Genomic DNA, 12416 nt, shown 5'->3' with positions numbered 1-12416 from the left:
AGCTCCTACTGAAGCCAATGGAAGGACGATCAATGACTCCAATCTTGCTAGATCAGCCACATGCTGGGTAATCAGTTTTCCAGGATTGGGCCCTTAAATTGTGACCAGATTTTTAAATCTGAAAAAGACATTAAATGTGATTATATGAAATAATTGGCAAGTACCAACCTTTCCCTCCCACCCCAGACAAAAACAACAACTGCAGCATTAGTTCCCACCTGTATCTAGTAGAAGCTTCACAATCCGAAAGTTGGAATGGGAAACACTGTAATGAAGAGCTGTATTCCCGTTTCCATCTGCCAGGTTTATGATCATCTTCAGTAGCTGGGGATGAATTGCTTTGAATTCTTTGAGATAAGCTGCAACAACTTCAGGGCTGGAGGATTTCCTACTAGAGATTCGGAACCACTCTTGACAGACAGTGTTTAAGATGTGTCTCTAAAACACCAACATTTCACAGTCACTTTCAGGACCTTACTTTTTCAAAAAGTAATGATGCCAGTTCCCTTCGCTATTGCTCTACCCAAGGGTTGGTCCCTGGCTGGTGTTTTCACTTTGTGGCTGGTAAAGAAAACTTTGCATTTATTGGCAGTGCAAAAGGGTGATTTGTTTTAGCAAAGACAATACAGCAACATCTTTAAAAATAGAGGTAGTTTGTTATTGGCTTGATTAGTTTGTTTTTAATTGAAAAATGGCAACCCTCAGGGAACTAAAGTGACTAGTTCTACATATGAATACCTGGAAACATTTTCTCATGGGCAAGTTATCACTAGACTTTAACTCAAGCAGCATTCATATTTATTGATACATTAGTGGATACAAATAAATCTGAGCTCATCTCCTATATCCTGTTTTATGGGTCAACTAGAACAACGATGTTATTTTTTAAAATGATATGTCTTCATCAATCTAACATCTATATGAAAACATTTTACCCACTTCTGTTTACCTACCTCCAATAATAAAATAATAATAATTTTTTTATCCTAAATACTCTAAATCCAGGTCTAAACTGTAGCTTCTCTATTTGCCTCATGTAGGGGGAAGTGCACAACTGAACTAGCCCAAGAGCAACCCGGGAAGTAAACTGTGATTCAGTCACAATCTGACTCCTGGATCCCACCATCTCTACTGCTACACTGTGCCCCAGCCCTATACCTGGCACAGTGTGTGTGTCCTCCATCTGGGGCAGCTGTGCTGTCCATCATGGTTGGGGGGGGCTGTCCCAAGGTTCTGCACATTCCCCAATCCCTGCATGCGTGGGCTCTGCGGAGGCTGCTTCTCCCCAGTGCTGCCACCTGTAGTGTGCTGGTGTAGGGCAGCAAGGGGCAGCCTTACTGACCTGTGCAGAATATAGGATGGGCCAAAATACTGGCCTCAACTATGTCTATGTACAACAATCAAATAGCAGCTTGAGTAGGGAAAACATTCTTTAGCGCTCCATGTTTCTCCTCTAAGTGATTCAGCCTTTGTATGCAAATAGGATTCAGCACTCAGTGTTCCCATTAGGCACGCTCCTGTAGAGCTTTTCTCCGTTCTACTCTTAAAAAATTCCCAATAAGCAAAAGGTAATGAAGCATTGTTGTCATTCTCCTGGTTAGTTAATTTGCTCTGTCTCTCTGAGGGGCTCTTTACAGACTATGTAGTCACATTTTTGCAAGGGATATGTGTCCTCTCACCCCAGCCCTTCCTGGAGATCTAGTGCCCTGCTTTTGCCCTACCCTCAGTTGCTTGGCTACAGAAAGAGGAGGAGATGCTGGGCAAATTTTTCCCCTTCTCCAGTGCTCTGCTAGTTAAAGTTAGTACCGGATTCTATTGCACTGAGATCTGCTTGATGCAGCAGAAAGGGGTGGGGGGAAATGCTGGAAGCCTGTTACAACTCCTGGTTCTATGCCCGGCACTGCTTCAGCCTATGCCCTGGCATAGGGTGGAAAAATCTAGTTGCCATATGTATTTTGGCAATGTTGCAGACTGCTTTGCAGCATGATCCAGCATGTGTTTAATATGCAGGATGGATTTTTTGCATAGTTTTTGTTATTTTATTTCCCTTGCAGTCTAGAAGCAGGGAAAGATTATTTAAAGGGGGAAAGGAATTTTTATGTCAGTTTTAGTCTGGCCCAATTGACCAGAAGAAGCTTGGAAAGTTTTCTCCCTTTTTCTGTAGGTCATGAATCTGCAGCCAAACCTTGGGTTGGTTTTGACTTTCAAAATCAAAACTAGACAACAGAAGTTACCTTGACCCACCTCTCCTTATAAAGCTGCCCATGGTTTGCTACAATAATTCTGCAAAACATTGTCTGGATGGTCTAAACTCTAAATGGTTAAATATAGCACAGACAGGGGAGTTGCATTTTAAATTCAGCTGAAAAATACCAATACCAAATGTTTGTCATTGGTGGTCCTTATTTCTGAAAGGTGTTTGCTCAGTAACAGGCAGCCATCAAGAAAATCTTCTGAGGGTTTGCATCTAAAAAGGAAAATACTCTTATAAATCCATTGTAAGAGAGAACTAGTGCACTCTGAACTGGGAAGATAACTTGCAGTGTGTATCTTTAGGCCCCAATGCTGCAAACAAACAATTATGCATGTTGTTCCATTGACTTTGATAGGTTTGTGGGCATAAAGTTAAGCATATGCGTAAGTGTTCATAGGACCAGAGCCACAGATTGTACATTTTAAATAGGCAACCAAATGTCTTTTATATTTACAAATAACCAGTTTAACAAAAATTCATGCAAAAGCAATTTTATTCCCGGATCTTCCAGGAAATCCACTATAGTAACAATCAGATGCATCCGATGAAGTGAGCTGTAGCTCACGAAAGCTTATGCTCAAATAAATTGGTTAGTCTCTAAGGTGCCACAAGTACTCCTTTTCTTTTTAATTAAATGTCTGTTGGGACAAAATTAGAAGATGAGAAACTTTGGATTCTGTAGTAACCTGAAGAAAATATGTAGCTGTTTAAAGCCTGCTCAAGTGCTCACATAAGTCAATGGGAGTTTTTCCATTGACTTTAATTGACATTGCATCTGGTCCTAAACCAGTACATGACAGGTTGTGATGATGTGTGGATAGCTCTAGAGTATGGTACAGAAGTTCCCATTGATACACTGATTTTCACAACATGAATATTCTAATGTCTAGGCATGTGGTTGGAAAATTGACATATATGGCAAATGTGCAATTGTAACATGCTTTTTGCAGGGAAAAATATAAGGACTGAAAGCCCTGTTTTAGTAATTTTAGTTTGAGTTATCTCTCCATGAAAAGCACAGATCTCTCTAAAAAGTTTAATGAAATGAGAACTTAAGACAAAGCAATGGGTCCAGCAATATTATCCTACTGTATCTGCATCATTATAATAACCTAGCCACACAGGTACTGCATGACTCAGAATCAGTCACTTATATTGCTTCTTTCTCTCAAAACGTATTAATAACTTTGCTGCTAACAAAGTGACTGCAGTCTTCCACTGAAACTTGGAACCAAAAATCACAATTTTCCATTGTTCATTAGTCAACATCACTAATATGGTGCATTAGCATGTTTATCTGATTACCTGTCAGTCTTGGGTTGAGCGCTAGCCATTGTTATTTCTTCCAGTTCCTGTGGCTCATTGTCTCTATGGGTAGTGCTCTGGGAGACTCCAGTTGAGGCATGTGTGTTTTCACGGGCAGCTTTCACCTGTCTGTGTTCTAAACTGTCATACTTCCTCTCCATCTCGTTGTCAGAATTTCCTTCCGATGAGCTATCTTCACAGCTGGTGTCTTCACTTGACGTCGTTTCATAACTAATTGAGGACACCAGATATTATTCCCTTTTCCTTCCCCCTCAGCAACTACAGGGCCTTTGCCAATACCCATTGAAGACACCCAATGACTCCAATGGGCCTTGGATGATGCCCATAGTGACATGCATGTTAGACACAGTAAAAATATGTCAATATGAGAGGTTGGCACCAAACCTAAACCATAGATCCAGACCCCAACTTTGAGGTTCAAACCTACTACACAGGAACTCTGGGTTCAATTTTTAGTCGTCTTGTTTCCCAGGCCAATGGGAGTGCTACAGAAGCATTTTGCTGCTAAAATTAGGGATAGGGAACATCTCCACCTTGGCTAATTTAAGAGCAGTGGTGTTAATATGTTACATGTATATGGTGCCTTTTGCTCCAAAGGATCCCAAAACGTTTCACAGACGGAAGCTCAGATTCTGATTTTTTGTTTATGTTGAGTGCCACCTTCCTCCACAAGTAATTCCATTGATTTCTATGACTACTTGTGAAATAGGTACTACTCAGCATGAGCAAGGCTAACAGAATCTCACCCCCTGAACTGCAGTGACTTCTGGGGTAAACAACAGCACATGTAAGTGCAGGGAGAGAAATCAAGGATCAAGTTCACATGCATAAGTCCATGCCCATTGAGGGGAAAATATAAATCTTTCAGCATAAATAAAAATCAGCAGAAGAATTCTTCAACTGAGTCACTTCTGTTGGCATTTTGTAATTGTTCCTTGGGTGATCATTTTTTAAAATAGTTATAATACTCAACTATCACTCACACACAAATAGGCATCTTTTCATGGGCAAGACGTGAATTAGAACTCCTTGGTTTGTACACCTATACATATTGTGTGGGCACAACTTAACAAGCTGTTTTTGAAAACTGGGCCCACGATGACCTGATTAATGTATGGGACACTTTTAATTATAGCATATTCTATTTGCAGTCCCTTTGGACAAATTATCCAATTATTTCTACTGCTTGAGGCAAGAAACCTGAAGCAACAGTTGGTAGACTTCCGCACATATATGAAAAGAACAACATTCTCTTCATAGTTTCATTCCGCTTTTCACTTGTAAGGCTCAGGAGATGACACTGCTATTAGATGAGGATCCATACCTGTACACATTCATGTATCAAATATGTAACTTCATGATTTAAATCTTTAAGCGCCTGGCTTTTGATGATTGGCTGCTGAAGCAGCAGCTTTTCCCCATAACTGATCTTTAATTTATCCCAGTAAGGTGACAATTTGCATACAGGCAAATGCATATCTCTTCTAGAGCAAGCCCAACTACAACCTACATTAATTTTATTCACTTCAAAAGGAGTGCCTACTTATACTTTCTTTTTTAAGTGCTCCTGAAAGCTTCCAGAGTGTCGACACTGGAAACAGATGCCAATTAATCAGCAGAACAGGGGGCAAAGGGGTAAGATTCCATCATGCTGCCCAAACAATGTGCCTCAGACCTTGCCCAGAAAGACCATTTCTAGGGTAAAATGCCATTTTGTCTCAATTCAATCCTTGGCCTCTCTGCTGAGACTCTCAGCAAAGATGTTAATTCATACCAGCTTGAGAGATATGACTGGCAAAAGGCTAATGTAGTGTCCATCTTTTAAAAAGGGAAGAAGGAGGATCCTGGGAACTACAGGCCAGTCAGCCTCACCTCAGTCCCTGGAAAAATCGTGGAGCAGGTCCTCAAGGAATCAATTCTGAAGCACTTAGAGGAGAGGAAAGTGATCAGCAACAGTCAGCATGGATTCACCAAGGGCAAGTCATGCCTGACTAATTTAATTGCCTTCTATGAAGAGATAACTGGCTCTGTGGATGAGGGGAAAGCAGTGGACATGTTGTTCCTTGACTTTAGCAAAGCTTTTGACACGGTCTCCCACAGTATTCTTGCCAGCAAGTTAAAGAAGTATGGGCTGGATGAATGGATTATAAGGTGGATAGAAAGCTGGCTAGATTGTCCGGGCTCAACGGGTGGTGATCAATGGCTCCATGTCTAGTTGGTAGCGAGTATCAAGTGGAGTGCCCCGGGGGTCGGTCCTTGGGCCAATTTTGTTCAATATCTTCATTAATGATCTGGAGGATGGTGTGGATTGCACCCTCAGCAAGTTTGCAGATGACACTAAACTGGGAGGAGAGGTAGATTCGCTGGAGGGTAGGGATAGGATACAGAGGGGCCTGGACAAATTAGAGAATTGGGCCAAGAGAAATCTGATGAGATTCAACAAGGACAAGTGCAGAGTCCTGCACTTAGGACGGAAGAATCCCATGCACCACTACAGACTGGGGACCGAATGGCTAGGCAGCAGTTCTGCAGAAAAGGACCTAGGAGTTACAGTGGATGAGAAACTGGATATGAGTCAACAGTGTGCCCTTGTTGCCAAGAAGGCTAACGACATTTTGGGCTGTATAAATAGGGGCATTACCAGCAGATCGAGGGACGTGATCGTTCCCCTCTATTCGACATTGGTGAGGCCTCATCTGGAGTACTGTGTCCAGTTTTGGGCCCCACGCTACAAGAAGGATGTGGAAAAATTGGAAAACATCCAGCAGAGGGCAACAAAAATGATTAGAGGACTGAACAACATGACTTATGAGGAGAGGCTGAGGGATCTGGGATTGTTTAGTCTGCGGAAGAGAAGAATGAGGGGGGATTTGATAGCTGCTTTCAGCTACCTGAAAGGGGGTTCCAAAGAGGATGGATCTAGACTATTCTCAGTGGTAGCAGATGACAGAGGAGTAATGGTCTCAAGTTGCAGTGGGGGAGTTTTAGATTGGATATTAGGAAAAACTTTTTCACTAGGAGGGTGGTGAAACACTAGAATGCATTACCTAGGGAGGTGGTGGAATCTCCTTCCTTAGAAGTTTTTAAGGTCAGGCTTGACACAGCCCTGGCTGGGATGATTTAGTTGGGGATTGGTCCTGCTTTGAGCTGGGGGTTGGACTAGATGACCACCTGAGGTCTCTTCCAACCCTGATATTCTATGATTCTATGACTTTAGTCCACAAGAAATTCAGCTGAGTTCACGAATGCATTACTCTTATGATGGTCATGGATTTTGCTGAGTGCAAATTAGATTGGATGTAACTGTGAAAAATTCCATATTGCAATTTCTATCTATCTTATATACTTATGGGGCCCGCGCTAATGTAGTATCAGAATGCCTCAGAATCTTTTAATGTAGTTATCCTCACAATATCCCTGTGAGGTAGGGAAGTACTATCCCCATTTTGCAGTTGCAGAACTGAGGCAGAGAGAGATTAAGTGACTTGCCCAACATCACAGAGGAAACCAATGACAGTGCAGGGAATTAAACCTGGATCCCCCAGGATCCAGGTGAATGCCTCAACAACTGGAACATCCTTTCTTTCAGTACCTGACTTACCTGCTAGTGTAGAGCCTCATCCATCTCCCACTGCAATCAACTGAAGAACTCTCATTTACTTGAGCAGGAATTGGATCAGACTCTGAGTTTCCAAGCTGATAATAATGGAAATATATTATATATATAGGTCTCCGTTCAGTTCTTAGTGAACAAGTGTTCACATAATCCCCACTCCTATCACAGCACTAACTGGCACTTTTGTTGGCTGTCGTTATAGAGAGACCAAGGACTGAATAGGCATAGATAGAACTTCTTCTAGGCCAATACTGAGCCACTTTTGATGGCAGGTTGTGGCTGCCTGGCCAGTACAGACTTGATGCAAGTTAATAGAAAGATTCCCAATGACTTTGAGGTTTTGGATCAAGTCCTAAATGACCTGTGAGCAGACGACTTGAGTCTTCAAGGATGTCAATCCAGTACCATTCATTATTTCTGTAAAGTACCAATGTCCCAGTCTTTCCCATCAGGTTTTACTGCAGAGTTATCGATATTAGACTGAAGAAGGGATAAAAGAGATGACATTGCAAATGGCCTTTTAATTAAAGATTTGGGGAGGGGAGGATTATATTTCCTGAGAGAGACAGATGAGGATAATACTGTACGTGAAAAGGCAGTTTTATCTTCTTAACAGATGCTTACCCACCATTTACCCCAACAAACTGAAGATTCTTTTTGGTCCCATTACCTCCTGCATGGAAACCATAACCTTTCTTTTTCATGATTGATTTAAGACTTGTGGTTGGCGAGATTTCTAGCAAAATACAAAATCACAGATTAAGAAAGTATCTATGTTGTCATAATTGTTAGTCTCAACTTTATTGTATGCCTGGAACAAACTACAGAGCGTAAGCACAATTATGTCACACTTATCTAGGTATCTTAGGTTTCTGTTACATGTTACCTTATGAACGACCTTATATACCTTACAGAACTGCAGAGGCAGGTGTATATAGTCGAGATCTGGGCTGCCACCATTAAAACAAGGACGGAGATCTGACACACATCTATAAATGACTTTGTAAGTATCTGCATCTTGTCCTAATATAAGTAGGCTTTACTGGTATAATAATGTTCTGCTACAACCCCTTAACTAGGTCTTTTTGCACTTTCAATATTGATGTTGTCATTGAAATTCATGCTAGTGTCCTTGGTAACATTCTTAGTGTCAGCCTTCTATACAACACTACAGAAATGAATTACTGCACCTGAATTCACATCCTCTCATGTTATATTGCTTGAAAATAGAAGCCTTGGATTCAATTACACTAATACCCCCTCTGGCAGTGTAGAGGAAACAATGTAAATGAGGATCAGGTCCCAAAAGAATAAAATAACCTAATTTGACATGGAATATTTATTAGTTATTTATCTTAAAGGGCACAGGTCTTTTTAAATACCATGGTCCACATCCTGGTGTGAACTGGCATAGCTCCATTGAAGTTAATGCTGATTTACACCAGATGAAGATCTGGCCATGTGTTCACTAATGAAGTGCAGAATCATAAAACCCAATTAAGAAAAGCTATGAGCAACTTTATCTGACAGACCAGTCCCTCTCAGTAGCATAAGGGAACTTTGAAAAGTTCAGATTGTGTGTAAAACTTCAAGTGTTACACCATGCTATAAAGATTACCTCTCTCATCTATACTTAAGGAAACACAAAGAGCCTGTTTCTGATCTCACTGACACTGGCTCTACATTGATGTAACACCATTGACTTCAGCAAGGTTTCTCCTGATTGATGCTGGTGCAAGTGAGAGGAGAATCGGCCCAGATACTTTTAGACCTGTGCCAATGTTATTTACCCAACTGTTGATATTGCGTATTCGAATTCTCCTTATCTGATGGTGCTTGGGTAGAATAGGCAGATAACAGCAAGTTTAAGGAATTAACTATCTGATTCTGGATGGAACTAAGCTTCGATGCAGGGTGTTTAATAGCGCTTGCTAACTCTGGATATCCGTGCTCCAAGCACGTCCACTGCTCTTGCAAAAGCTCCTGGATTTTTTTAACATATTGGCTTATGGGATCATCTGCAGAGGAATCTTCTTGTTCTGTACGGTTTTCCTCCTCAATCAGATCTTGCTTTACAACCCTGGCAAAAACTGGTTTATTTCCACCTGGTTTATTTCCATTCGAGTCAGCTCTTCCTGTTCTTGAACAGCTTTCTCCAATCAGAGAGCTTGCAGCACAAGACTGTCTGTCATAGCTGTTTCTTTGATTTTGACAGTCATCATTGATCTGTTCATCAATCTTCAGCTCAGTGAAGCATGGTGTAAAGACAAGGGGTTCAGTGTCAATTCCAGTTCCTTTCTGTTTGGCAAGAAGTGTAGCCCCTTCCTCTCTGACACCAGTGTGAACATCTGCCAACCCCTGATCCGTATGAACAGGCATTCTTCTTAACTCCTTAACCTGCAAGTTCACGTTGTCCACTCCATAGGTACCACATCCTACAGATTCTGTAGCGACTGGAATATTAACATTGACACCCTTGTCATAGGCCTCCTTAAATGTGTTTGCTTGCATGAGTTCAGTGTTCACTGCAGCATCATGGTACTGCAGGACATTTCCATCCTGCTTGGATGGTTCCGTTTCTTTGGTGTTTTCCTGACAAAGCTTCTCTTCCAGTTGAGCTTTGGCGCTTGCCAGTATTTTAATGCTTCTCTCCTTTGCTTTGATCTCACTACCCTGCTGCTTCAGCACTACTCTGATCTGCTCAAGTTCCTCTATTTTGCTCTTTAGTTGCTCCTCCAGAACAGTGATCTGTTGTTTCAGCGCTGTGATCCTGCTGGGATCTACTGTGTCACAAAGCAAAGGTTCAAGATCTGAGTTTTCCTCATTTGCTCTAGCCCAAATGCTTCGAACTTCAGTCTTCTCTGGTGCACTTGGCATGATCTCACTTATGTTTAATTCTGTTATGTCACAGTTCTCATTTTCATGCATAAACTTGGGGGCATTTGATGAGAGTGATTCATCCTTGACTAATTCAGGACATGTATTTGTCTCCGGTGCGTAGCATTCCTCTCCTACACTCTCTGTAACCAGGAGCAGCTCTTGAGCTACGGAATGCTGGCTTTGATGTGGAGATTGGATTTGCATTCTCTCCCTAGGAAGCTCGGGGGGTTGGTGACCCAGCTCAGGGATGGCTTTCACCTGTTGTCCTTTAGGCTGCTCATTTTCCCAGAACACCACTTTGATTTGCTCTTGCACATTCCTTGGCTCTTTGGGGAAATTTAATGTGACACGATCAGAATAGTGTGAATCCAGTGGCTCCTTTGCAGGGCTAAAGGGAATTTCTGTGAAGCTCTTTCCATCACAAGGCTGAGAAAGTGCTGAGGGCTGAGCAGGCTTGGAGCACTGACTTTCCTCTTCTGAACTTTTACTTGGTAGAAGTTTGGCTGGCATGCTGGAAGCCCTTAACAGCTGTGGCCTCCCTCTACAGCTGCCAGGCTCTTCTTCATGGTGGATGACCTCTGCTTGTCTGATTGTCTCTGCTAAAAGGGCCTTTTTTCTATAATTTGGCTCCTCTGCAGTTAAGGATTGTGGTGAGTCATAAGATGTGATGAGACAGGTGGTTTCTTCTGCCCCTAGTGATGCCTTCCTCTGGGCAAATGAGCAGGTTGCAGCCCAGCTCTTATTGGAGGAGGAAGCATATGCATGGGATCTATTCTCAGGCAGGCTGAAATTCCGAGGCAGTGTGCTGAACTTTGGCTGCTTGGCCTTCCTGTGAATGTGAACCCTTTTAATGGTATTTCCTTTTTCAATGTCATCCACATATTTCAGAAAGTCAAGGTCTAAGTGGAAGCCATATGGTGTTTCAACAGAATAAGGGAGACTTCTGGGTTGATCTTTATCCTCATCAGGTTTTGATGGCTGATCGCCAGCTGAAATAAAACGAGACATTAAATTTTAAAAAATACATTAATTAAAAAAAAATCGAACCATGTTTGCAGCAGAAAAAAAGCGGTCAGCAATGATTTATTTTGCCTCCGCTTTATACCTCTCCCATTCATCTTCCACTCCTCAGGCCCAATCCTTGGCTGTGGCTGAGGAGGCAGTGTGGAGTACGTGGACAGCGAGGGCTGGCTGTACATTGATCCTGTCCTCTGGGGTAGGTTAGAGCAGTCTGAAGGTTGCTCTAATTTTCAGCAACTACCAATGCCTGAAGGAGCCAAAAGGCAGCTGTAGCACAGCTGAGAATCAGGGCTCTCATCACTATGCACAAAATGCTGAAATGCCGGCCAGCTGCCTTCCTAAATCATTATGCAGGGAAAGGGAGAAGGAATGGGTTGTAGTTTGTCATTTGTAATGCTAATGTTGAGTCTGATTAGAGATATAGCCACAGAGCAACACATGCAAATGTATAATCTTGTTTTCTGGAGCTGACTCATGTAATTGTTGCACTGGAATTCGCTAAATCATTATTTTAATTGGCAATTATGTAAATAGCAGGTTTGGTAGGCTGAGCTACAAATATGTCTAAGTATTAAAAAGCTTCCTGATATATAATAAATCCTAATCCTAGTGTATAAGAAATCCAGATATAAGCCAGACGATGGAAACTATTCATGACAATTACATTTGGGTTTTTTTGCAAGTCAGGCAAAGAGACATTGGGTGGCCCTATGGACAAACATTGTCACCCCAGTTGTCCTTTGAAAATAAAGAATACCTCTAAAAGGCAGGGTTGAAATTTTCAAAAGTGACTGGTGATTTTCGATGTCTCAGTTTGGGTGTCCAATCTGAGGCACTTTAAATGTGTTTCAAACTGTGCACTGAAGAAATGAGGCACCTAGAATCACTAGTTGCTTTTGAAAACATTGGCCAAGGCCCTGAGGCTTGTACAGCACAAAAGGCTGGCACAGATAGGGTTAACCTGTGCAGCTTCATGTAGTCATATCTGTAAATCTGTGTAGAACCACAAAACCCTTTCTAATGTTCATGGATGTTCTTCCAAGAGCACGTCTTTAATTCTTCAGTTCAAGAAAATCCAGCATATTGGAATGTGTTAAATATACAACAGCCAATTTGTTCCATATGTAATCAAATATGCAGAGTTGCAGCAGTCAATACAGAACCTTACAGTGAATATCAGCAACTCTCATGAAAGTAGATGCTAAAATCAGACTTTTCAGTTGTCTCTCCTAATGATGGACATCTTTCAACTTAGACTCAAATTGACCTCTGCCCCATTCAAATCTGGTGTGCTCTCATTTTCATGGCTGTAAGTCATTT

General features: G+C 41.8%; 1 protein-coding gene across 6 annotated transcripts in view; it reads right to left on the bottom strand.

Moving 5' to 3' along the window:
• Positions 1–12416, bottom strand: part of KANK4 (KN motif and ankyrin repeat domains 4) — a 56268-nt gene that overhangs the window by 18500 nt on the left and 25352 nt on the right. For all 6 annotated transcript variants that reach the window (XM_073357490.2, XM_073357488.1, XM_073357491.2 and 3 more), the window contains 5 exons: positions 8987–11065; positions 7821–7932; positions 3560–3790; positions 2380–2467; positions 219–438 (listed from right to left, as the gene is read on the bottom strand). In XM_073357490.2, the coding sequence (XP_073213591.1) occupies positions 219–438; positions 2380–2467; positions 3560–3790; positions 7821–7932; positions 8987–11065 (2730 nt within the window). The remainder of the gene's footprint in view (positions 1–218; positions 439–2379; positions 2468–3559; positions 3791–7820; positions 7933–8986; positions 11066–12416) is intronic.

The sequence above is a fragment of the Lepidochelys kempii genome, chromosome 8 (assembly GCF_965140285.1).
Source record: "Lepidochelys kempii isolate rLepKem1 chromosome 8, rLepKem1.hap1, whole genome shotgun sequence".
NCBI classification, from domain to species: domain Eukaryota; kingdom Metazoa; phylum Chordata; order Testudines; family Cheloniidae; genus Lepidochelys; species Lepidochelys kempii.
Note: the sequence above shows the minus strand (reverse complement) of the source record. Positions and strands in the feature narration are given on the sequence as shown.